General features: G+C 41.5%; 2 protein-coding genes and 1 pseudogene across 4 annotated transcripts in view; 2 read left to right on the forward strand and 1 right to left on the reverse strand.

Moving 5' to 3' along the window:
* The window catches only part of LOC110048234 (uncharacterized), a 150,747-nt gene that overhangs the window by 55,640 nt on the left and 68,599 nt on the right, over positions 1-26,508 (forward strand). The window lies entirely within an intron of this gene.
* On the reverse strand, positions 4,184-6,427 carry LOC149117269 (uncharacterized; annotated as a pseudogene).
* LOC110059555 (protein mono-ADP-ribosyltransferase PARP12-like) lies at positions 14,226-22,204 on the forward strand. Of its 3 annotated transcripts, none has more exons than XM_089276997.1 (6): positions 14,226-14,993; positions 17,242-17,964; positions 18,727-18,936; positions 19,296-19,452; positions 19,950-20,186; positions 21,067-22,204. In XM_089276997.1, exons 1-6 carry the CDS (start codon positions 14,255-14,257, stop codon positions 21,479-21,481), a joined length of 2,481 nt encoding a protein of 826 aa, XP_089133123.1. In that variant the 5' UTR covers positions 14,226-14,254; the 3' UTR covers positions 21,482-22,204. The 3 variants fall into 3 exon arrangements, with proteins under 3 accessions (XP_089133123.1, XP_089133115.1, XP_089133125.1); XM_089276989.1 differs by having other exon boundaries at positions 14,230-14,993; positions 17,245-17,964; XM_089276999.1 differs by lacking the exon at positions 14,226-14,993 and adding an exon at positions 15,289-15,397 and having other exon boundaries at positions 17,245-17,964.

Here is a 26,508-nt window from a genome sequence, read left to right on the forward strand (position 1 = left end):
TAAAGTGCCTGACAATAATCCAAATCGAATTGGAATTTAGAAATGTTGTTTTTTTGAGGAGAGGGGAAAACCAGAGTACCCGGAGAAAAACCTCTCGGAGCAAGGAAGAGAACCAACAACAAACTCAACCCACATATGACGCCGGGTCCAGGAATCGAACCCGGGACACAATGGTGGGAGGCGAGCGCTCTCACCACTGCGCTAACCCTGCTCCCTGCTCCCCACCTGCGCCTGGTTGTTCAAGATTTTTTACTGTCCAAAACCTTTACGACTTAAGAATGTCAAGCAATTCCTTTCTATACTGAATTACCCAGAAAATAATAAGCACTTGAGACCGTCCCAGATGAATATTTTGTCCCTTCACCCTACCCCTTCCCGATTTTGGGCAAAAAAGTTCTTCATTTGCACCCCCTCCGACTAACCACTTTTACAACCTTTTCGCCTGCATTTTGCTGAATGCGCGCGCTCCTTTTCGTCAATTATTACTTAATTATGACGAAAGTTTTTTGCTTATGCCGTCACAATGGACGCCAAGCCTTGTACGAGAAAGAGACAGAACTTTGCATCTTTAAACCATTCAGAGTTAAAAACAACTCGAATCGAAGAAGTTCTAAAAATCAACTTTTCCTTTGAACAGTCCGGAATATCGCGATAAATTAGGACATCTGTGATGTCACGAAACTCACGTTTCAACCAGTGAGAATGCGTGTTTTGATTGGAGTGTTGTGTTTCACAACAAACCGAGAGATTCAAGATGGCGGACAAAGAGAGTCGCGAATACTTTCCAATGCCATGAATGCGGGCCTTCAGGAGGTATATATTTATCTCGAATTGAGTTAAATACTGTCCAAATTATAAAATAAAAGGAAAGTTTGTGTTCGCGTTCCATGTCACAGACAATTCTGCCCAGGTAACGATTATCCTCGGACCGAAGGAAGCACCACAGAACGCAACTGCAATGCGGGCCACGTTTGACGAGCCGCTGTTATCATTCTTTGGAAAGAGACCGTACAATCGGTAAGCATCTTTACTCTGCATTTTTCCAAGCACAGAAATGATCGATATGAGAACTGAGGCTTTCCTCTTATCTAGGGGTTATCGGGCCGAAATCGACAGCACGCGCGTGTTCTTATATGCCAGCAAAGATAAATTGTAGATGTCCAAAATGTTATACGTTTCGGCTAAATCGAGGAAATGAAATGATTCTTGATTGCCGTGGCTGTCAAACGAAATTGGCGGGAAAATTCGATGAAATGCGAAATGGCGACCACTTCTCCGTCCGTTAGTGATTTGACAGCATTTAGGAAGATTTCAAAAGGTAAGGACTCACTGTATATGATCGTATAACATTGTCGGGCGGTACAGACGACTCAAAAAATATCGAGAGCTCAATGAACACAGTCTTTATTCCCGAGCTTGACCACAAGGACTTCGTGTTACAACAACAACATGATCTGGGGAGCCCGGATGTAGTTTCCCTCAGGGAGGGCCTAGGTACAAGTGACAGGCCAACATCCCCCCTTCTTTGAAAAAAAAATAGTAATAATAAATAAAACAGAATAAAGTAGGCAATATTAGCCTTATATAAGATTCTGTTCTGACTGTTATCATGGAAGGTTCTGCAACCGTGCTGTTATGCAGCGCAAACGTTAATGGCAGGCATTACTTGAGTTCAAAGTCTTTGAACCTAGTTGGTGGTTTGATGAGTCTTGTGCGTGTTCTCACTTCGGGTTGGTGATCCCTGGGCGGTTCTTGGATTATAGCAAGGGGTGTGTCGGTAGGCGGCTCACTTTGGCCCGTGTCTGGTGTGCTGGGTTCTTGTGGTTGTGGCGGGGAAGAGGTGTCGAGATCAGGGTCGCTGTTACTGGTGTCGGACGAGGGAGGTGGTTGCTGTTTAGGCTGATTAGTGGGCATGTTCAGCTCTGATCCTAGAGGATTGTAGTGATGTGCAAGACTCTGTCCTGGTCGAGGCAGGAGTGTAGATGGAGTGCAGGGTGGTGTTGGGGGAGGAGGAGGTGCTGCACGCCTGATGTGTATCCGATTTCGTCGAATGGTACTGTGGGGCGTTTGTATGGTGTAAGATCTTGAGTGGCGTTTTTCAGCGACACGGCCATACGCCCATGGGTTGCCTAGTTTGCTTGTCGGTGGTCGTGCATACACAAATTCACCAATGTTGATTATGTTGTGCTCTGGACCCGCTGTCTTGTCATAGTGAGCTTTACTGGCCTTGCGTTTGGCTTTGATTTCTGCTGATACAGTGTCACGGTTGATTAACATGGGCTCGAGAAGGTGGTCAGGTGTTGGGAGCGTCGTGCGTGTCCGGCGGCTCACCATGCGTTGGGCCGGAGAGTAGGTGTGGCCCTTTGGTGGTGTGTTTCTGTAGTTGAGCAGGGCGATTTGGAAGTCATCTGATTTCTTTAGCATTGACTCTGATACTTTCACTGCTGCCTCTGCTCGACCGTTGCCTTGGGAGTGGTAGGGACTTGAGGTGGTATGTTTGAACCCGTACAGAGAGGCAAAGTCCATGTAATCCTTACTGGTGAATTGTGGTCCGTTGTCTGTGTGGCAGATACGTGGAACGCCAAACCTGGCAAAATGAGCTTTGGTTTTGTTGATGACTGATGTTGCCAAAGTGTCGTCAAGTTCATCCACTTCGATCTAGTCAGAAAAATGGCACACTGTTACAAGGTAGGCTTTCTGTCTGTGCATGAAGATGTCTTGGCTGATGATCTGCCATGGTAGTGTTGGAATCGGGAGTGATCTCATAGGTTCTTTTGTCGACTTTGATCCATACTGTGCGCAGGTACTGCAGTTGTTGCACATATCAAAAACTGCTTATCTCATCCCGGGCCAGAATAGTACTTCTCGTGCCATGCGTACATTTGACTCAGGACCAAAGTGGTTTGCATGGATTTTCAGCAGCATTTCAGCTTGCATGGACTGCGGTATCATGACTTGTGCGCCTTTGTATATGAGGCCATTGTCAGTGGTTAGCTCGTCTCTGTAGGTCCAGTATGCTCGTAGTGGTTGTGGTAGCTGCTTTCTGTCACCTGCCCAGCCTTGGGCGATTGTGGCCTTTAACTTGGAGAGGTGTTCATCCTTTTTGGTCTCGTCGCGTAGGCGAGATTCGGTGGTTTCTGTGAGGCGAGGGTTGTAGATATCGGATTCCTCTGTGAGTTCGGTCCTGAATACTTCAAAGTCTGTGACCCTGGCATGTACTGGGGTAAGCAGTGCTGCTCTCGAAAGAGTGTCTGCCAGGTAGAGTGAGGTTCCTTTCTTGTATTTGATGGTGAAGCGGTGTCTCTGCAGTCTCATTAGCATTTTCTATAGCCGTGCTGGGGCTTTATGGAGAGGCTTTTTGCAGATGGTCTCAAGTGGCTGGTGGTCGGTGTGAACTTCTATGTCAGATTTGCCATAGAGCCAGTGGTCAAATTTTCCAAATGCATTACAAATGGCCAGGCACTCTTTTTCGATTTGGGAGTATCGTTGCTTTGTTGCGTTGAGGCTGTTTGATGTGTATGCTACAGGTTGTAGGCGTCCTTCACTATTGGGCTGAAGAAGAGCACCGCCGAGGCCTTCTTCACTTGCATCGACTTGAAGTGTGACCGGTTTACTGAGGTCATAGTATTGGAGCACTGGTGCAGTGGAAATGAGGTGTTTGGCTTTGTTAAATGCGTCATCTTGTGCTTGTGCCCACATAAAGGGGGTATCTGACTTGGTGAGTTGGGTGAGAGGTCGGATAGTGGTGCTGAGGTTCGGACAATAGGGTGAGAGATAGTTGGCCATTCCTACGAATCGCTGAACACCTGCTTTGTTTCGGGGTGGGGCCATTGCTGAGATTGCTGCTATCTTGTCTGGGTCTGCTTGCATTCCTCGATCGGTTATGACATTGCCCATGAATTTGACTTGTTTTAGTTTGAACTGTAGTTTGCTCTGGTTTAATTTTATGTTCTTTTTTGAGCAGCGCTCCATAAGCGCGACAAGACGGCGGTCATGATCTTTCTCAGCTTCTTGGTAGGTTGTTCCTCTCCAAAGACAAGTATATCATCTGCGATGCATAATACTCCATCAAGGCCCTCTAGAGCTGACATGAGGCGCTTTTGAAATTCCTCAGGGGCGCTTGATATGCCAAATGGCAGGCGGAGCCATCGGTATCTCCCATAGGACGTGTGCATTGTCGTCATCAGTGACGATTCTTCATCAAGGGGTACAAAAGGGGTAGAAAACCTCCTCTGACATCAACTAGTGAGAAATATTTGGCATGGCAGAGTTTATGGAGTTGTTCAGACAGTGTTGGCATTTGATACACTGGTCTGAGAATACCTTTATTGACTGTCTGACTGGGGTCAATGCAGATTCTTGTGTTCTTTGGTGTCTCTTTAATGACTTCATTGGAGCACCACGAGGTGGGTTCCTCTACTTTCTTTATGATACCAGCTGCAGCGTATCTGTCAAGGGCTTCCTTTTCTTTGGTGCGTTTCGCCACAGGGATTCGATGTATTGACATTTGTACTGGTGACACGTCAGCTTTTACTTCGAAATGAACTGGGGGTCCCAGGCAGCCAAGACCTTCAAAGTTTTCAGGATACTGTTTGAGTATGTCTTCCTTTGTGAGTTTCCCGGGTGGGGCCAGGCGTCTTTTGGAAGGGATCATTATAGGTTTAGAAGGTGAGGGCGTTGCTGGGTCACCGTATGGGCTGGCACTGTTGGGTTGGTCAGGGTGGCGGCCTTTTGCTCCATTTAGTGTGCTGTTGGTTTGAGCTGTTGGGGTGCCTGGGTCTGGATTGGTTTGTGATGAGCTGGCTGGGTAGGCAGGGGCCCTCTTGCCTGACGAGTCTTTTACTGCTGATGTGAGTGAAAATATTTCGTTTGCTCTGATGGTGATGAGCCCCAGTGCCTCGCAGTCGGAGCCAGAGAGAAGAGCTGGTTTGTTCATCATGACATCTCTAGGAAGTATCTGGAATGTGAGCGATTCGTATCTTTTGTTTCTTTCGCACAGAAGGTCAACCTGCCCAAGTGGTTTCAGCGGCTGGGAGTCGCCATAGGGGCGTAGTAGGTAGGGTGACTTTCTAAACCTCATGTTTGGCATGAGCCTGAGAAGAGTATCTTCAGACAAGGTATCGCAGGTGGCGGCGGTGTCTATCTGGAATGTCACTGGGGTGAATTTGTTCCCAGTTGCAGACATGGGCAATGTAACAAAGTACTTTTTCTTTGCGTGGTTTGTGTGGATGCTGTGTATTTGCCGTGTTTCCAGGGAGTAGCACTGTTCTTCGTAGTCATCAGTGTAGTATTCCACAGGGTGGTGATCATTTGCCGTCTGCAGCAGATGTATGTTTTATTCACGAGGGGGTTTTGGTTGGGACCGGCCGCGAGGTGCTCTGTGGCCTCAACCCTTGCCCTGAGCTTGCCATTGGGTAGTTCTACGTGGTTGTTCTTGTTGAGGGGGACCTGTCTCGAGACAGACTCTGGAGAAGTGGTCGTTAATGCCACACAGTGCAGGTTTTACCATTTGCAGGGCATGTTTTCCAAGGGTGGGGTCCACGTCGGTCTCCGTACCAAAAGCAGGTTCCAGGCTCCCGCTTTAGTTTCATTTGTTTGTGGCTTATCCAATTTACTTGTTCCTCAATTCCTTTTGTGGCGTCTGTAATGAGTTTGTTGGCTTTTTGGGCTGACTCGAGGGCCTTGGCTTCGGCGACGACGTCTTGCATGTTCTTAGGCATTCCATCCGACTTTAAATGCGTTTTTAGTAACTCAGCTCTCATTGTGCCATCGTGCAAGCCAAAAACGAATTTGTCGCGGCACATTCCGTCTGTCAGTGTATTATACGAGCACAGGCTGCCCGCCTGTCTGACCTTAACTTCCCATTCTTGAACAGATTCGTGTGGGCTTTGTTGAGTGTTCCAGAATTTAAATCTGTCTGCCAGTAGGGAGCTTCCGATAGATCCAGTGTAATGAAATCGTAATTTGTCCATCCAGATCCATGGTTTTTTCTGATCATCAGCTGTTATCTGGGGTTCGATTGTGTAACGGATCACCTGCAAAGCTTCGTCCGGCATTGACGATCGGAGCGGTGATATTTCCAGTAACGGTTTCTTGTAGTAATCTGCTCTCTCTGTCTCGGGATTTTTCGCCAAGTTTCTGTAGTCGGCTTGGATACAGTAGTCGGGGAATCTGAGTTCGAAGTTCTTGAAATTTTCTGACATATTCCCCCCGAGTTTCAATTCGGGTCGCTTGAGGTTCGCCATCGCTGTTTGACGAGTCGGCTGTGGTCGTTAAATTCGCTAAATGTACGTTTACTCTCCGTGAATGTTTCTCTTGTCGATTTATCGGATCGATCCCACTTCTGACACCATGTCGGGCGGTACAGACGACTCAAACAATATCGAGAGTTCAATGAACACAGTCTTTATTCCTGAGCTTGACCACGAGGACTTCGTGTTACAACAACAGCATGATCTGGGGAGTCCGGATGTAGTTTCCCTCGGGGAGGGCCTAGATACAAGTGACAGGCCAACAACATCTTAGGTAAATAACGTTGAAGTAGAGCAAATATTTTCATGATTCCTATAATGTAAACCTATAAAAGCAAAAAGGTTTCTAGGTAAGCTTAAACTTACATTTAAGCTAAGGTCATTTGAAGATGTCTTGCCGGTTTTTCATTTCAAGCGCGGTCGTAGCTAGACAAATATTGCCACTGAGACAATATCAGAAGAAGATGCTTTATTTATTTATTTATTTATTTATTTATTTATTTATTTATTTTAATAGCATCTTACGGGAACTTGAAATAAATTAGCCTGAATAAATTCCAAATTTTTACCGTCGTAAGTGCCTCGGTGCGGCCTTGCTTCAAGGTAAGCTAAGAAGACTTACGCCGCGCCTTATGTAAGCTTGGCGTCGGGAAGACTTTCCTGTAGTATGTGTCTTGTCCTCTAAAGTACTTTATGATCGTTGTAGAATTGCTAAGCTTACAGTTACAAACCGTAACAGTTATTCCTCTCTGAAGCGTTTCTCGACAGTCTCAAGGCGCCTCGAATTTTACAAATAAGAAATGTCTCTAAGCTGTCAATGAGGTTTTAGTGCACTGTCAACGACTAGTTTAATTTGGGAGATCTTTGCTCATGTTTATGTGAAATGGTTGCATAATTATGGTTGGTAATAAATAAGTTTAAGCTTAATACCAGTGGATTTGACTGTAGAAGGAATGTGGAGTCCGTTTGTGTTGCTTTCAATAGATGACACATGTAAGCTAAATTTGTCCTCAAAATCAAGCTGTTACTTTCTCACAGGAGAACGTAAAAACAAGGAAGCTAAAAAAGAACTGAAAACCTTGACAACAAAGAAAAAGTTGAAAACATTACCTAAGGTATAATATAGAAGTATAACAACAGTTATATAAACTGGGATTAAAGCAACGAGTAAATGAATAATAATAATAATAAGTAAATCAATTATTGAGTGGCAAGGTATTTAGAACTGCTTAGCTAATTGAGGACACTATGAATGAAGCAAATATTGTAAATAGAATTGAAAACTTGGTAAAAATCGCAACTGGCTGGAGGCTTACCAGTTGGCAATTTACAAGACGTTGAGGAACAAAATTCGGGACAACGAAGGCAAGTCCATCTAGTGGCACTGGGAGGAGGATTTGAACCTGGGACCTCCAAAAGCGGTCCGAGTTCGAGCCCTGGCCGGGAAAATTGTTTTTTGTTCTTGTGCAAGACACGTTACTCTCTCAACCCACGTGTATAAATGGGTACCGGCGAATTTAATGCTAGGGGTAAACTTGCAATGGACTTGCATCCCATACAGGGGGGAGTAGAAATACTTCTAGTCGCTTCATGCTGCACAGAAACCGGAGATAAGCGCCAGCCTGATTAGGCCTCTTGGTTCATTTGCAGACTGTACCTCTTTTTACCTGACATGGACATTTGCCGTTATATGATAGATGTGACATGAATAATTTCCCTTTTCTATAGGAAAGCAAATCATCAGAGCTTTCCTGCTCAAAATCCTTGGTTAGTCCTGTGCCAGAAAGCTCTATACCAGAAGCAGTGTGGGAGATCGAATACAGTGAACCAGTGCCAGACCTGTATCCTGAGCTATCAGATTTGCTGAAAATGCAAGAAAGTGACACAGACACATGATGAGAGAGCAAAAGGCAATTTCCCTCTATTTCATTATTCGTTCATATTTTATCTATTTATTATCTCCAAATAAATATTATTCCCGTAATGTGATGGGCAAGCCAGATGCCAACATTTAACCTAAGGTTAATGTTACAATCTTGTCTTACATGTTTTTCCATTTCATGCATTCATCAGAGAAACACGGTACAATTATGATGTTTAACTCTAAGTAGGCATGAATAATAAATAAATAAATAAATAAGTAGATAGATAGATAATAAATAAATATTATGGACCACCTACAAGATCAGCAAAATAACAGCTTTCATACCCAATAATGTTCTAATACCGCAACAGTTTGTACTGATCATGCGAAATTGAGTTTTTATTATTTTGACTGTTAAAACCAATATATCGGTAAGCATGCTTTTTCGTAATGGAGGATATAATCAATCACAAGGCCATAATTTTCCGCTATAATATTCTGCATTTCTCACAGTTTCCAGTTTTCTTCTACTGACCTGTCCTTAAGTTTGTGAAATTGATACAAATTCATTGCCTTTGTCTAGGATATTACTTGCAGATATGTTATGAAATGATCTGAGGCTGCTCCTCCATATGCATCTGATATGTAACTTACTGAGCCTGAGACTTGGTGCAAGCAACCAAGAGTATTTGCACTTTTGTACTGGCTGTAGGTCTGATATTGTAGTTTTGCATTTGAGTGCTTTACTATATATTGCTCAGTACAGTTTATAATACCTTCAACTTTTTCCAACAAAACACTTTGGATTGTGAGATAATGTCTCTTCCACAGTGGGCCAGTAAATAAGGGGTTCAAGTTCCCTACTAAGAAATTCTATCCATGTTGAAATAATATGGGAAACAGATGCTGCACCAAAGCTAAATGCTAATTCTTCAATATGTAAATCTAGCCATATAATCTTCATCAAGGTCATAAGCAACTGAGTTTCAACTGATTTTCGCCTCGTGGATCCACAGCCACTTTGACAATGTAAAGTTCACTATTTGGACCAGGTTTTCCCCTACAGCCAGGCTTGCTGGGGCTTTGCTGGTAGTTTTTTGTTGCATTTAAATCACTGTTTGTTATCTTCCCCTTGTGGAAATGACTTTCCGGAAAACTTTGGGTTCTAGTTTGTTTAAAATAAATAAAAAAGTGCCATAATTAGGACAGCCAGTATATAGTTTCATAAGGCTGTCTGGGTGTTTAATTCTATCTATACTGTCTAATATTTCTGTGAAAGTATTAGCTTGTACATGCAGAGATAAAAATGGCAAAAGGTGATCATTGTGCCGTATTTGGATGAGATAATGATCGCAGATTTCCCGAAAAGTATGTGGTTAAAGACATAGAATTCTTTAGAAGTCTTTATTAGAAGTCTTTATTAAGAAATCAGTCACAACATACCTGTGGCTTTACAATCAATAACAAACTAAGCTAAACTAGAAAAAACCTATCATATGTATTACAAGAAAGATTTTAAGAAATAAATTTAAAAAGACATCTATTTACAAAAGCCCGTTTGAATCGTTCCGTTTTTACATTAGGGAGTATGAAGTCATGGCCCCTTTCTCTAAGAGCTCTGTTACGTTTGGGTGGGAGCAAGTCATATTATACATGGCCAGTGTCACTTATGATTCTTTTGAAAAGATCACTGTCCCTATTCTTTATAACATCAGATATCAAAATGATCTTATTTGTATAGCCAAAACGATAGGCTCGCCGAAAAAAAAGTGTCAATCCGATCTAAATATTTGCCTTGATAAGCGGAGCCCCACACTTCTAATCCATACAGAAATAATGACATTATTAAAGAGTCGAAGAGCTTACTAAGCTACATACATACTGATTAAACAGAGTACACAGACTTTGGTTTGCCCCTCAGCATCCCATAATAAACTTTACAATTAATTTATTCAAGATGGCCCCCGTATCAGTAAAAAGGTCTATTATGACAAGTATAGATAATACACCTGAGAGAACAACTCTTGGTTTAGGTTTTACACAATCGTTAATAAAGGCCACTCTTTGGGTAGCTTCATTCCAATAAACACTGGGAAAAGGCGCACTGAGTTGCGGGTTAAGTATTCCAAAAGAAAAAAAGATATACATGTTGTGAACTTCACCTCTGGTTTTGCATTGTATGTTTAACACTGACAAATTAAGCAAAATTTAAGAAAAAAGTGCGACAGTACTTGAAAAGAATTTGCCGTATTTGATTTAAAACGTTGCTAGTTTAGCTAACCTAATTGATAGCTATATAGGCATATCCTCTGTCTTTTTGCTGTGAGATCTTTAAGACAATAATAGCGGAGCTCTGGTGGCCCAAAGGGCCGCCAAGCGGAGCCCCATACTCATATAGGAAAGAAAAGGAAACCCATGAGTTGATTTTCTCATGGTTATCATGGCTAGCAGTATTGCTAATGGACGTGTATGTACGACGGTGGCAACTATGACAGAGTCCTGTAAGATGGCAGCCATACTCCAGCTAATAGGTTGACAGAGACATGCAGCCTTAGTTTATAGCATCCTTCTTTGATATTGGACATCTATGTTCTGGTCAATTGACATCTGCTAAAATAAGGTATCCACTGACCAGTATCACGTGACGAGATCCCAGGCTCAAGTTTAGAGTTCGTCGAGGTCACATGTTTTTTTGAAGTTGACCACTGACTAAGTGCTGGTTTTCAATTGGATCTCGTGCTCATGTCAGGTTAACTTGTTGTAAACAGGGTGGGGTTGTTCAGAAGCTGGTTAATGCTAACTCAGGATTAAAAGTTAACCAAAGAATAAATTTTTCTTCTATACAAATGCTTTTCACTGCTTTTGTTTTGTGCATTTTTGTATTACTCAAACTCAAAAAAGACAGTCTAAAAATATACAAGAAACCTCCCCGCAAAGTTACAAAACTCAAATGAAAATCCTCACTTATCCTGGTTTAGCATAATCAGGTTTTGAACAACCCTGCCCAGGAGCTCCCCTTTTAGGCTTGGCTAAATCTATATATTACAGTGAAACCTCTATTTAGCAGACACACATGACCTTCACTAAGGTTGCACAGTGAAATAAACTTCTGCACTAGCTGTTACCTAGCTATCTCTATCCTGAATTCAATTATTGAACAACTTTGATGTTGTTTGTAATCTGTCTTCTCAAATTCTGTATGGGCTTGTCAATTTTCAATTGACTCTTCTATCCATCATGGCTAAACAGTTAATTCAATACTGCACTGTAAATTTAGGCTGGTATGTGCTTATAGAGGTTTTAACAATCCTACATCCCCTAAATAGTAACCTGAAAACACATATGGATTTCCGGCTTTCATAAGCCGGAAATCCATGTGTGTTCGCTGGCTGCCTTAATAGGGGTCCCCCCCTGAATTAGAGTTCTTTGTTAAGGGAAATATAAGATGCTAATTTTGGACCAGACTTAATGAAGAGTGTCTGCTTAATTCAATGTCAACATATTAAAATTACCTTTTAATTTACATTTGTTCCTAGTTCATGTAATTGGTTTACCTATATTAATATGGGTAGACTTAAATGAAACAGGTTTACCGTTGTAACTTCTAGTAATTGTATTGTAATATGGTTCTCTGAAATAAATGTTTTAGTCTGACATTGTGTTCATTATTTTCTAATACATGTAGAGTAAAGTTAAAAGTAGGCTCCTTAAAATCATGGAGCATGGTGGCCTCATGGTTAGTGTGCTTGGCTCCAAATCGAACAGTCCAGGTGTGAACCCTGGCCAGGGTCATTGTGTTGTGTTCTTAGGCCAGACACTTTATTCTCACAGTGCCTCTCTCTACCCAGGTGTATAAATGGGTACTAGCGAATTTAATGCAGGGGGTAACCATGCAATGGACTATTATCCCATCCGGGGTGGAGTAGATATACACGGTACAGAAACTGGGATAAGCTCCAGCCTAATGAGCCACTTGGCTCATATGCAGACTTTACCTTTTACTCATCCTTCCCTGCGTGGGGAGGACCTAGTAGCCTGCAGGGATCATGTTTACTGTAGGTAGTCTCGACTGCTATGTCGGTCGGTATATCGGTCGAGTGTCGGTCGATAGTCGACCGATATGTCGACCGAGAGTTGTTTGATAGTCGGTCGACACTCAGTCAACACTCAGTCGATAGCTGGTCGAGAGTCGGTCAGTGGTCAGTTGATATAGCGACCGACTATTGGCCGACTATCTCTCATTATTGGGTAGACGTATCTCGATGGAGTACTGGTCAAATTTCGGTGGGATATCGGTCAAGTGTCGGTGATGTATCAGTCAACTGTCACGCAAATATCACTCGTGTTGGCTGATATGTCAGTCGACAGTCGGTCGAGAGTCGCTCAACACTCGGTCGCTAGCTGGTCGATAGTCGGTCAGTGGTCTGTTGATATACCGACCAACTATTGGTCAACTATCGGCTGTTATTGCGCAGACGCATCTCAATTGAGTATCGGTCAAATGTCGGTGGGATATCAGTTGTGTCTTGTTGTGAGACGAGTTGTTGACAACTAGGCAGTTTCCCTTTTCGAAAAGGGAAAACTGCTTAGTTGTCGACAACTAATAGTTATCGAGAACTACGTTTTTGACCGATTTTCCCGTGCGTGGGAATGATTGGTTTAGTAGTCGACAACTAAACCAATCATTTTTACATGTAAATACGCCCGCCATTTTTAAAGTGTACTGCATTATATGAGCATGTGTGGTGAACATTAGTCCCCAAGCTCTCGCTGGCCTGACTTAGTTATCGCCAACCAACACTCCAATGTGTGGAACGACAGAAGTACTTGTAGATAACTTTTAGTTGTCAATAACAAATTCCTGTCAACAACTAAATGTCTAGTCTGTGGAGGCCCTTAAAAGCGAGGAAAATGTGGTACATTCATTTGAAGCTCAGTGCTTTAAAGTATTATGCACATTTTCGTTTTTTTTAGAAAACGGGAAATATTACGGCGAATTTTTTGGATTTGAACCATGCATCTATAAATAAACTGTACTTGAATATTAAATACAACTGATAATGAACACTTTGTATTACCTATCATGGAGTGGAATTAATTTAACTAAGGGCCTGTATATATGTGGAGAAAAATTGGCCGTTGTAGGAGGATTACCCCATGCCATCCTTGCCTGGCCATCACCAGGGCCATCTAATTCTCCGAGCGTTTACATGAAAAGGCACCTCTCATACCTAAGATCTGCAGGAGGAAGAGATCTTTCCAATGATACCCAAATCGGAGTGATTGTGCTAATTGAGCTTGAAATATGTAGAAAAACGTTTAGAAATTTGAGTGAAAAACTCGGATAAAATTTCCTTTTTCATCCCTTGGCTACTCCATGATAAGAATTCGCTGTTTCGATGATGCTTTCTTGGAAATTCTCGAACAAGCAAGCCCAGTAGAAGGCCAAAAGGAGGAAAAGGAAGAGTGACCTGTAAAAGTTGAAGTTTAGAGGAGACAGGGCCATAGCTTGTAACATGAACCGAGACACTTACCTCTGTCCAGTGGAAAATTTTAATTTTTTTTTTTTTCAAGATCCTAATTAGGAACATATTAAAAATATGTAAATATGATTTTTTTCCTGATTTTGCCTTAGAAATTTCATTTTTTTTTTTAAGGCCTGGGAGATAGTAGAACAATCCATATCAGATTACTGTCAGAGGTTATAGGATGAGGGGAATAAACCTCAATTATGTGATACAATATGTGTTTTCCCAGTTTTGTTTGATTTGACCAACCAAAATCTAGTGAGTTGAATATTTTACAGTGTAATGTGTCAACATTGTTATTTCTGTGTAATTGACTTCAAATCATTTAAAAAGTACTTAAAATGTCCAGAGCATGAGATAGGTGAGTGTCCAGAACAAGAAATGTGAGTTTATGGAAGACGTGCAGAAACAAAGGTCAGTGCATATTAGTGTCAGGGATATGGCCAGAGTGGTGTGACATAACGCGATGGTTACATGACGCGCTTTCACGTCTTTGATGGCTCACCAACCGTGACGGGACGGGACGTTTGCAGGCTCAAATCCCGGAAGTATTTTCTATTTTATTAAATTCTGAAACAATCTATAAAACAAAGCTAGGCCTTAAAGCTAAAATGGAGAGGGCCATACTAAAAACAGCACTGGAAGAATTTGTAAAGCTTCTCTTAGAAAATGGAGGGGAGCTGGAGCTGGGCCATGCAGTATTACTTCTTTCCCAACGCAACCGCAAGTTTGTCTCAGATAATGGCGCGTTAGAATTCGTAAACTGGTTTCCGCAACTATTCAGTCAGACTAGACAAAAGAAATCGAAAGTAATGGTGAAGTTGGATGTACCTCTACAGTTTTGTCCTCAAGCTGGAGAAACCGGCGGATGTACTGATAGAAGATGTGATCAGTTACATTTATGCCCTTTCTTTGTCAAAGATAGCTGTAAATTTGGTGATAAATGTAAACGATCGCACGATTATCGCGACGAGCACACGATCCGTGTGGTGAGGGACTTCCGTCTTGATTTTCTTAGTTCCTCCCTTCTGCAGAAAATTCTGAAAATAATCGTGGACGAAGGCGAAATCCAGCGAGCTGCAGCAAATCGGTCCGTACCAGATATCTGCAAATTCTACAATAAAGGGGTGTGCAAGAAAGGCCAGCTTTGCCCGTGCCTGCATGTCTGCGAGCACTTTGTTTACGGGGATTGTAAATTCGGCACGAAATGTAAGAGGGATCATGATTTTTCTGATGAGCATAATAGAACAGTTCTAGAAGAATATGATATGGACGGCATTGGTGTCCGTAGAGTGCTTCAGTGCCTGAAGGGGAGAGAGAGGAAGAGGACTTTGAGTGCTAGTTCTGATGGTGAGAATCGATAACAATTTCAATGTCATGTTTTATTCATGTTGATTCATTTGATGTTTCATTTTCTATCGAAAATAACCCAGTTTTTGATCAACCCTTTGACTATCATTGGGAGAGGGGGGGGTTGGCAAACATTGTTTGCTTTGGTACTCTTCTCTCTTTCATCTTGTACCCTTTCCTCCCAAATCACAATTTTAATTAAGTTAATTAGTTAAGGCCCGGTTCATACGTCGCATTTCTGCCGTGTTGAATTCAATTCAGTTAAGTGCGGCAGAAATGCGACTGTCGATTCATACGTCACACTTGTTTCGAACTTTTTTTCAGAATTAATGCTGTCAGGTATGTCAGTCAGCGGAAAATGTTTCAGACGCAGAGTATTCAATATGGCAGACTGAGATACTGAGGTACGAAGGACTTAAATTTTGCGAAACATTATCCGCCAATGGATCGAGAAGGAGAAGGCTGACAATACAGCAGTTTGTTTTGCAATATATTCAGGTTGCGTTGGGACGAGAGTGGCCAAGTTTCTTCATTCTCTTTGATGGGACCAAATTTACGCATGCTCAATATATTAACATAATGTGGAATATTTAGATTCGACACAGCAGAAATTCAACGTTTGAATGGCTGTCGCATCTCTGTCGGATAATGTGCAAAGCCCACTCAAACATGCAGCAGAAATGCGGCAGCCGATTCAGACATCAAATTTCTGTCCAATTTAATTGGTTGAATTGAATTCAACAGGGCAGAAATGCGACATATGAAGTGGGCCTAACTGACTAATCAATGACTAAATATTTTATCAATGATGACGCTGCCTTTTTATTCCATTTGTGAATTTTCTTCTCCCAAGAATAAAAGAGACCATGCAGATTACCTTAACAAGACATTACGGAATTGCGCCCATTGAAACACGTCAATTGAACATGTAAATTAGCTTCCAAAAAAGTTAACAGGCCATGTGCAACTAGATGCAGAGATGCTGACAGATGTCAATCATTAAAATCCCAAGTGTATGTCAATGTCAAAACCATTGTTCCTAAAATTTGCTGGCGAATCCTCAATCTATTCATCGTATAACAGTAGGTGCTAAAACTTTGCGTAAACAAGTCCATAATAATTGTCAATTGGAGCAAACAAATAAACTTTTCAATTTGTCTAGAGCTTTTGGCGAACATATCCATCGTACGATATCACCAAATTAACAAACAACAGAAAGCACAAACAAATGTGGACCTAATTTCTTTCTTCAAAAATAGTCTATACAAAATAACAGAAAAAAACTTACAATTTACTCGTCCTTTTTGCCTTACTCCTTTTGTGAGATTCAGTTATTTACCAAACAGCGTGATAAAAACTGGCAAACGCAGCACTTAAAGCTACTTGACAAAATGGTGTCGGCAAACCAAAGTGACCACTGGTTTCCTTCTCAGCGGGATTTTCTAAGTGATGGCCACTGCAGAAAAAATCCATCCCTCTCACTTCACTCTTTACTTGAACATCAAAATCAAAACAGCTTTTTAAACTTCTCTCAGTACCGTGTATATTTCCACGCAGCTTGTGTTTATTTCCACGCAGCAGTCGATTGTCATGTCTTTTGTAGTGAAATATTTTTCGCATAGTTTTGCATAAGCCTGCTTTGTTTCCTTAGTTCATAGCTAGCAATGATTAAAAAGAACATTTTTACACTTTTTCACAATACTAATTGCTCCTATTGTCTCGAATGGACTGAGAGGGAGAATTATTTAACTCCCTTTTGGGAGTTCTGGTTTTGAAGTCAAAGGGAACTGAAAACGGCGGCAAAGCTTTATGGGTGAGCAAAGCATCTTGGGTACCCCACTTTTTTCAGCCGACGTGTTTCAATGGGCACGATTCCATAACAAACAAATGATAAAAGAGGTTTTAAAGTGGTGCAGGTCAACTGTTCTGGTTTACACCGTCAACTCTGGCTCTCTGTCCATTTCAAAGCAGTAGTATGGTTTAGCGGTCAATAAAGCTTTTTAAAGCCACACCCACACCCAGATTGGTCTGTGCAAGGGGTGTAATTCAAATTTTCCAGTGAGCATCCCCAAACACATGGAAGCCCCCACCCCCCTCCCCCCACCAGGGTTTTTTCCATTTATCACCCCTCGTTATTTTCTGGGACTCTTCATTTACAAATCATTTTATTGATAATTCAACATTAATTAACTATTTGTTCTACATTTTGTTGACCTCTTTCTATGCTTTCTCTTCGTTTTTTGATTAGCAGGAGATGCTACCCCTGTGCGAAGAAGTCTGGTACAGAGCCCAGTGAGCAATACTGGTGGTAACTTTCCGATGCCACCACCATCGCAGAGATCAGTTTCCACTCACTCTCTACCAGAGATCTGTAAATTCTACAGCAAAGCAACCTGCAAAAAAGGCGAACAGTGCCACTGCCTACACGTGTGTGAGCATTTCATTAATGGTGATTGCAAATTTGGTGAAAAGTGTAAGAGAGAACACGATTTCTCCGATTCACACAATAGAAGAATTTTAAAAGAACATGATATGGGCAACATTAGTGAACTTAAAGTCCTGGAACGTCTCCAAACAAGAGAAAGGAAGCGAACTGTGTGCACAAGTTCTGATGGTGACAGGCCAGAACAGTTAATGTCTTCATCAGCAAATGCTATTGGTGTTCCTTCCATTCAAGCAAATAATAACACTGGCAAGGATACTGAAATTTGTGGATTTCACTTACGTGGCAAATGTAACTATGGTAACAGCTGCATCCACCGTCACACAGAACTACCTTATTTGTGGGAATTTGCTGTACAGGGTGATGACAAATGGGAGAGCTTTTCAATTGACCTGAACATGACACTGGAGCGTGCTTACTGTGATGTCAGAAATGACATTTCAGAAACTGTGACAATTAAGGGTTCTCTTTGCCATGTCCGTTTTCAAGACATGACTGCTGTTCCACTCGGCTCTGGAGCGCTTGTTGGTATGTATCTGCTACGTGGTAAATTTGAAAGCAAAGAGGGGACTCAGGGTGGGTGAGTGGGTTGCATTATAGAGACTGCTATATATCTTGGCCCTATTTCCAGTATCCATGTGGTTTTAAGACCAGCTGAATACATATTAAGCAAGTCCCTCCTTAGCACAAATGTATCAGGATTGACCTTCCAAGGAAATGCTTATTAAGGACCATATAAAACCTCCTGATCATGATGGGAGGGAAAGTTAAGCAACTAGAAGAAGATCTACTCCCCTTGTATGATATGAAAGTCCATTGCAGGGTTACCCCAACCCTAACAGTAAATTTGCCAATACCCATTTTTACTCCCAGGTGGAGAGAAGAAGCACTGTGAGAGTGAAGTGTCTTTCCTAGGGCCATCACTCAAACCTGGGCCACTTAACTTGGAGTAAAGCTAACCTGTAGGCCACTGCCCCTCTATAGGAGGGTGTCCACAAACTCTACCTGTCGTTCCTTGAATAAAATTGTATTGGAGGTCTTGGGAGACATTATTATCCTGTCTAAAGTTAGTAATGTGTCGTTCCAGAAAGAAAAAACCCTTCCCCATGAAAATTTCCAGTGAGCTTCTTTGGGTGGATACAGATATTTCCTGGAACTGCACAATAATGTAATGTTCATGTTATGTCCACCAGGATAAAAAACTCAGTGTCCCCTTAAAGAAGCTCTCCCAAACTGTATACAGTAGTTTCCACTCAGAGGCGATGTCTAACCAGTTCATCTTTGTTCTAGCTCTATCAGCTTCAAATGCTAAGTTTCCAAGGGTTCGAAGACTGTCCACCATATCATCAGTAATTGCTGCAGCTGGCCATGTTTTTAGCACAAGATGGCAGTGGTATTGGCAAGATGAGACTGGCAAGTGGCAGTCATATGACACTCCTGGTGATGGACATGCTGTCAACACTACAAACAGTCAGTGTTTTGAAAGAGACTATGTAGCAGGTACGATAACTGTACTGGTAAGAAGGTGGTTGATAAGATCAGTGAAAGCAGCTTTGTGTTGGATAGGAAGCAAAAAGGACTGTAGTAGAATTGAGAGCTGGGACTATCAGTTACAGGAAAGAAGTAACAGGCACCATTTGATAACTAGGAAACAAAAACGATTGTGGTTACTACGTAAAACACAAAAGAATGTGGTAGGTGAAGAATCAAAAGAGACTATGTGTTAAGTACGAATTAAGCAAGGGCACCATGAGTTATGTATTAAGAAGGAAAGAAATTAGCTGAAAGATGCCAGATGAGTTTGTTCTTTCTTAAATGTGTTAGTCATTTAACATATCATCGCTGCAATTCGTTTGTAGGAAATGACACTCATGCATTCAGTGCAGGCCATCACCGCTACACTTTGCACTTTAAAGAATGGTGCCAACAGAACGATGTGCATAAAACCAAAAGACTTGTTAGACGAAGACCTGCGGAGTTTGTTTTCAAAGAGAACATGAAAGACATCGTTCAAAGGTAAATAAAGAATTCAAAATAATCAGTAATTTGGAAAAAGTGGCAGTGCCCGAAGGAAGTGCCATTTAAAAAATACAGGGGTGCTCAACGGTAATTTTGAAAAGAACCCCTAAGAGATACCAAGATCTTCTTTTGTGGGCGTGGCTTGATTTTTTTTCACCCCTAAGAGGTACCAATTCTAAAACAACGTATTAACTGACACTTGCATAATTTTTAATAGCATTAAAGACGATTGTTTCCAATACCTTTTACTCGTACAGTTGATTATCAAATATCCCCTGTCATATTTTTTTTTCCGCTCAATACCCTAAAAGGTACTGCAAAAGCTCTCGAATTGGACCTTTTGAGCCTGAACTCCCTAAGAGGTACCAAAACTCTCCCAGGGAGGGCGGCAGTGTTGCGTAGGTTGCAAAAAAAAAACAAATAAGCAGACAAAATAAGAAATGGTTTATTTCTCAAAAGAATATGATAATCATGATCTCTTGTTTTTCAATCAGACGGAGAGCAGCTGTCATGGCCGTTCCAGCAAGCTCAGCTTCCACTGAATCAGAAAGTTTACCAACCCATTGGACGCCCATTCCTGAAGGCAAAGACTACTCCTGTGTGGTTTTGCAAACCATTTCTGATGAATACAAGAAGACTGAGAAAACATTTCAAGAGACCATGGATGGAAGTCACAAAATCATCAGGATTGAGCGAGTGCAAAACCCGGATTTGTGGACTCAGTACACACAGTAAGTCAAGATCTAAAAGCGTTGAGTTTGCTAGCTTTTATATCAGCTTATGTTCACAAACAAAATCTTCATCAATAAAGCCTGGTTTTCACTAGCGACGCAAGCACAAGCGCAATTCAATTCTTATTTCACCATGAAAGCGGCCTTGACGCAGGCATAAGCACAAGCGCAAGCACAAGAACAAGGATCAATTTCTTTTTTCCTTTTTCTTGTGCTTGCGCTTATGCTTGCGTTTGCGCTGCAACAAGTGAAAGCGATATATCGCCCAGGCATAACACAAGCACAAGGATATTTACCACACGTGGATATGTTTGGCCAATGAAAACACTGGATCCAGATTACCTCACGCCTAAACAGTTCGAAATTGCTTGTGCTTGTGTTTGCGTCGAACTTTGTTTTCACTTAGGTCATCCCTATTGCTTACGCTTGTGCTTGCGCTTGTGCTTGCGCTTGTGCTTGCGCTTGTGCTTGCGCTTGTGCTTGCGCTTGTGCTTGCGCTTGTGCTTGCGCTTGTGCTTGCGCTTGTGCTTGCGTCTGCTTGCGTCGCTAGTGAAAACCAGGCTTAAGGGAGGACAGAATTTCAGGGCATAATCTTTTAAAGAGGCTGTTTCGTATTTCTTCCAGAAATTTTTTAGAGGGATTTAGCAGCCTTCTATCACTAATTCTACAGAGCAACTACATGTACTTTGGCAGAGTTCGCCGCTATTTTCGAGAAGATTCGCTGACAACAATGAAATGCCTTTGATTCTTTAGAGGTCCGTTACGTTCAGAACTTTGCGCAACATCATTGCATTAGCAGACAGTATAGTTTACTAAATTAACAGTGTGATAACCGAATGCTTTCTTCTTTCCCCCTTTTTCCTTCGTTTGCAATTTACAGAAGAAAAAGCCGCATGGCTAAGAAACCTGACAAAGAACCTGAGGAGCGGCGACTTTTCCACGGCACTAAGCCCGACACTGCTAAGGCCATCTGCCAGCAAGGGTTTGACTGGCGAATGTGTGGAAAACATGGAACAGCTTATGGAAAGGGAAGTTATTTTGCTTGTAACGCCAACTATTCACACCGTTTCCCCAATCACGGTGTTTCTCTAGGTCATAAGCAAATGTTCTTGGCTAGAGTAGTGGTGGGTTCTTACACTAGCGGTAACAGTTCCCTGACTCGACCTCCGCCCAAGGATCCATCTAAGCCAAATGTGTTGCACGATTCGTGCTGCGATAACACAGCTAATCCAGCATTGTTTGTTATCTTTGAAAACGGGCAGTCTTATCCTGAGTTCTTGATCACATACCTCTGATCTGGACCTTCTACTGCCATACGGTACCATACCTTACCGTACAATAGCGTAACGTAACGTATCATACCGTAAAGTACTGTAACGCACCACTGTTACGTTACTTGTTTTGCAATATTTGAAGTTATTTTCATATGTTTCTAAGAACTTTCACATAGCCTACAATTGTAGGTTTTCTTAGATTTAGGTAGAAATTTACCAATTATGATAAGTTTAGATAATATACCTAAGAGAACAACTCTTGGTTTAGGTTTTAGACAATCCTTAATAAAGGCCACTCTGCGTAACTTCATTCCAACACAGGGAAAAGGCGTACTGAGTTGCGGGTTATATAGTAGGTGCATTTTCCAGAGAAAAAAAATATTCATGGCGTGTACTGCAACTCTGGTATTGTATTTGACACCGATAAATGAAGCAAAATTGAAGAAAAACGTGCGACAGTACTTGAAAAGAATTCGCGACATTCGATTGACAAACGTTGCTAGCCTGCTAGCCTAGTTGATAGCTATATAGCTAGGGATAGGACACTTGGTAGGTAAGCGCAGATTGTTAGTTGACCGTTTTCTAAATCTATCAATACTATAAAGATTTCAAATGCTATTATCCCTAATCGTACATATTTGTGTTTGTCAGGTCTTAGGGTTCATTTGAACATTACCCCGTAAACGTAAACAAAATGAAAAGTTATGAAAAAAGCAAAAAAAACAACAACAAAAAAGAAACAAATCTACAACCAAAAACAGTAAAAGAAAGGTCTCAGTTGTCAGCTTGCTGCATTTATGAACTAGAAATTTTAGGGAAGAGGGGAAAGCAAAAAAGTAACTACCGTTCACTCCAGCTGTCTGTGTGAATGGAAAGGAAACCGGCGGGCTGTAATCAGTCGTGGGTGAATGTTTTGATTGGACGGAGTCATACATCGCCTGTTGTTGAACCAAATTTACGTTTCTTGTTCGATGCACTTTACTGGCTTGAAAGTTGTGTGCATCATGCAAGCGCGCTAGTAGTTTTATTGTCGATAACTAAATTTTCAAGTTTTGGAAACTTGTCGTCAAACACTTGCTGCACACAATAGTTGATTGGTTTAATACAGTCGCCGGATAACATTTTATGATCAGTCTTAGGACTTCCAACTGAACGACAGCAATTTTTGCGGAAAGTCTCGGTGTTGAGGCCCTAAGACACTTATTGGTAGGCAGTAGCATGCAGTACAGTAGACTTCAGATTTCATGTTGTATGAACGCTTTCGTAAAGTGTAAGTTACACAGAAATCATTTCGAGTGAGAGGCGCCATGGCTTAATGATCAGTGATTTAAACTCTAGATCCCAAGGTCGGGCTTTGAGCCTGGTCGGATCTTTGTGTTGTGTTCCTGGGCAAGGCACTTAACTCTCACAGTACCTGTCTCCACCCAAGAGAGCCAATGGGTACTGGGGTATGGTTGGGATAACTAACAAAATGTTAGAGATAGTGATATGTGATGGACTAGCATCTGGGGCCCCTTTCTCGCAAGTCCCGGTAGCTAGTGATCCCGAAAAGCTGTTTTTTGTTTGCCGTTTTTACATCCAAGATCTAGGTATTAATAGTTTTGACATTCACACTAAAATGTCAGGAAACGAAACAGAATTGACCGGCTTTTGAGCTAAAACCCGCAGTACTATTCCTGAGATTTATATCTTAAAATTTGGCTACGGGTCCGTTAAGTTACCGGGACTTTCGAGAAACAGGCCCCTTGGTGATTTAATTAATGATTGTGGCTATAGTATCCTGTAACAGGGAGTGCTTCTACCGAAGCCTGAGTTAAATGCCCCTTTCAAAAAAGAAAACAAATAAACAAACAAACAAAAAACAAATGCGACAAAGAAAAAAAAAAGCTTAATTAAAAAGAAAAAAAGAAAATCAAAGAAGAAAAGAAATCCCACTGAGTAACATTACGCAGGGCTTGTAGGAACTCGAAGAAAAACGTCAAAACGGTAGTGGAGGTATATAGTTATTCAAGTAAGGAAAATTAGATAGTATTAAAACTGAGCCATTATGGCATGTAAGACGTACCTCCTGTAGCAAATACTGGGTATCATGATATAGTTTAAGTCTGATTAGACAACACAGAATAGAACCAGAAAGTAAAACCCGTCTCACTTGTAGCGACTCTAGAGGATTGGTATGAAATTTTCGAAATCTGGTCCATCCCAAAAGCCAATATTGAAAAGATTCGGTCTAAAGGCAATGATTTATTTTTTACCTCTTTCAGACTTTTTGAAGTTATATTCGCATTTTCGTTTATATATTTTTTTGGACTGGCTTATCGTTCAAAGCAGAAAGCCCAAGAGCCTGTTCAGTTACACAATGGAATCATCCCGGTATTGGGGGCAACTTCTCTCAGTTTTACGAGTGGTATCTACAGCCTTGGTTACAATAATTAGAAAACGTCATTCTATACGCATTTTGCACCCCCCACCCCCCACCCCTTCCCCACTCCTGTACGTGCAATGATGACATAACACTTTCATCTAACACAATTTTTGTATTTTACCATTTTCCAACATTGAAAGGGAGAAATGAGGGTGCTGACACTTATTCTGAAGGTATTACGGTTATGGTTTCATGTTTTTGCTCATTTTCCAACACAATTTGTCCATGGTTGTAGATATACTGTAGAAGTTGTGAACATTTTTTGCTTTTATCCATGGCATTTCGTCCTATTAGTAAAACGGGTTTTGTTTTTACGCTCGTAGATAGATTTAGGGTTTTTTAAGTTTTGATGAAGATGTCTGTTTTATATCTCTATTTAGCATGCATAAACAAGCAAAAGCTAACGATAAAACACAACGTTTGGGTGTCTTCATGACGCCTTTGTCGACTGAGGTAATGAAAAATAAGGAATGCAAATTCTGCGAGTTATTAAAGGTGTATGTACAGGGGCGTAGCTAGGGGGGTCCTGGGGTGCCCGTGATCCCCACTTTTGTAAGCTTTCTTTAAGCAAACAACCTACAACAGGTGGTGAAAACGACATCATAATCTGGTGAATACCCTCACTTTGACAGTGTGAGCCCCCTTTGAAAAATCCTGGCTACGCCCCTTATGTATTTCTTATTTTCCAATAAGGGACCGTTCATTTTTTATGAGGGAGGGGGGGCTGGTGGGATTTCGGAAGCACCATTTAAAAATCGTATGACCCCCCCTCAGCTTACCAATTTTTGCACATGGCCCCCCCTTATAGCGGTCATTTTTTGGGATGACGCCCCCCCCCAAAAAAAAAATTGAACAAACAATATCTAGATTTCAACTTTTTTAATATTTCTCTATTATCCCCCCACTTCACGTTATTGTGCTCACTATGAAGACAATCATTACAATCCCTATACTACAGAGAGCTGTTGTTTAAAAAACAAATCAAAAGAAAGAGAAGTCAATTTCGGATCTCCTAGTCATGGCTCGCCCTGAGCGTGTGGCATTTGGCCTCTCATTGGCATCTTCCTCATCTGAATTGATGAATGCAAGAATGACGTCACTTGAGTCATCTTCTCCCCCAGAGTCAATGGCATCACTGTCATACTCATCATTGTCACTTTCATCCGTTTCACTGCTGTCAGCACTTGCCCTGTTGTCATTTTGTGTCAATGTCCTGGCATTTCTCAGTGTTGGTTGGCCAGCTCTGAGAGGACTCTTCTGCTGCAAGCATGAATGTCTTACAATTACCTTTACTTTCTCACTCTTGCTGCTTTTCAAATGCGCAAAATTCCAAAATGTGCAATAATGGCGAAAGCGACGAGTCGTTTAAGAAAAGGTTTACAGCTGAACGATCCAGGCAGTTTGACATCTTACAAACAAAAGAAGCAATCTTTCTAAGTGCGGATGGCTGTTCAGAGAGGGCGAGTGAGTTTTTCATGCCAGGGTACCAGTTGAAGCCCAGTGATGGAAGAAAAGTGAACTTCTCCATCAAAGAGCACAGAGCAATGGTGGAAAAGTTTAATGTCATATTGAAAGATGTAAAGGAACACGATTCCACACTCTTTCAGTCCAATGGGCTTGCTTTAAAGCAGGGCGAAGAATTTACCCACAGTTTTAATGTAAAACAGATCAAATGTATAGAAGCTAAGTTAACGAAGGTCACGCAGGACATGGAAGCACTAGAAAATAAGAAGAGCAATTATAACAGCATATTCAAAGGCATACTCAAACAGCACATCAACAAAAAGAGAAGGAAAAAAGAAAACCACAGAACGTCTAATGAAAGAAAGAGGAAGCGGACTGAAAACAACGTCCAACGAGTTTATGGAATCTGTGTTGGAAACCCGCTAGGAAATGATCTTCCACAATGTCTTGTGTACCCTCCTAGAACGGCCGTCTCAGAAGAGTGTATTAAAGTTGAGGATGTTGCCACGTCGTTATTTAGAAGAGATGGGCCATACATCGCACAGCTCTTGGAAGGGAATTATTTCACCACAAACCTTGAGCAGGAAGTCAGAGATTATGTTTACACCTTCATGTTCCCTGAAGAGTACACTCTGACGGAAAGCATTGCTGCTTCTTGCAGCATTGGTGAAAGAGACTCCCATAGCATTACAAGCGGCGACGAAGAACTCGACGACAGCGAAGATGAAGATGAGTGCCAGTGAAAGTTGCATTCGAAAATAACAGTGTTTTAAAATACTTCTTTTCAGTAGCTACAAATGTTTTTTGTCGCCAAACGTTTTTTTAAAGCAGAAGGAAAGTTTGTAATAAATTTGTATCCTGCCTTCTATGTTTATTCTATAGCAATTTTTTTGATATTCAAACATTATGCCATTTTAAAGTTTTCCTAAAATATTTCACGTGACCCCCCCTTTTTCCCTTATTTTTTTGGGATGGCCCCCCCTCGAAAGCCATTTTTTTTCGCATGGCCCCCCTCCAAATCCCACCAGCCCCCCCTACCTTATAAAAAATGAACGGTCCCTAACTTGACAATGGCGTCATGAAGACACAGAAACGTTGGTTTGTATCGCTAGTTTTTAATTGTATTTTTGGTGTTAAAACACAACGAAATACTCATTTA

This window comes from Orbicella faveolata, unplaced genomic scaffold (assembly GCF_042242905.1).
Source record: "Orbicella faveolata isolate gen_17 unplaced genomic scaffold, um_ofav_v1 contig_12, whole genome shotgun sequence".
NCBI lineage: Eukaryota > Metazoa > Cnidaria > Anthozoa > Scleractinia > Merulinidae > Orbicella > Orbicella faveolata.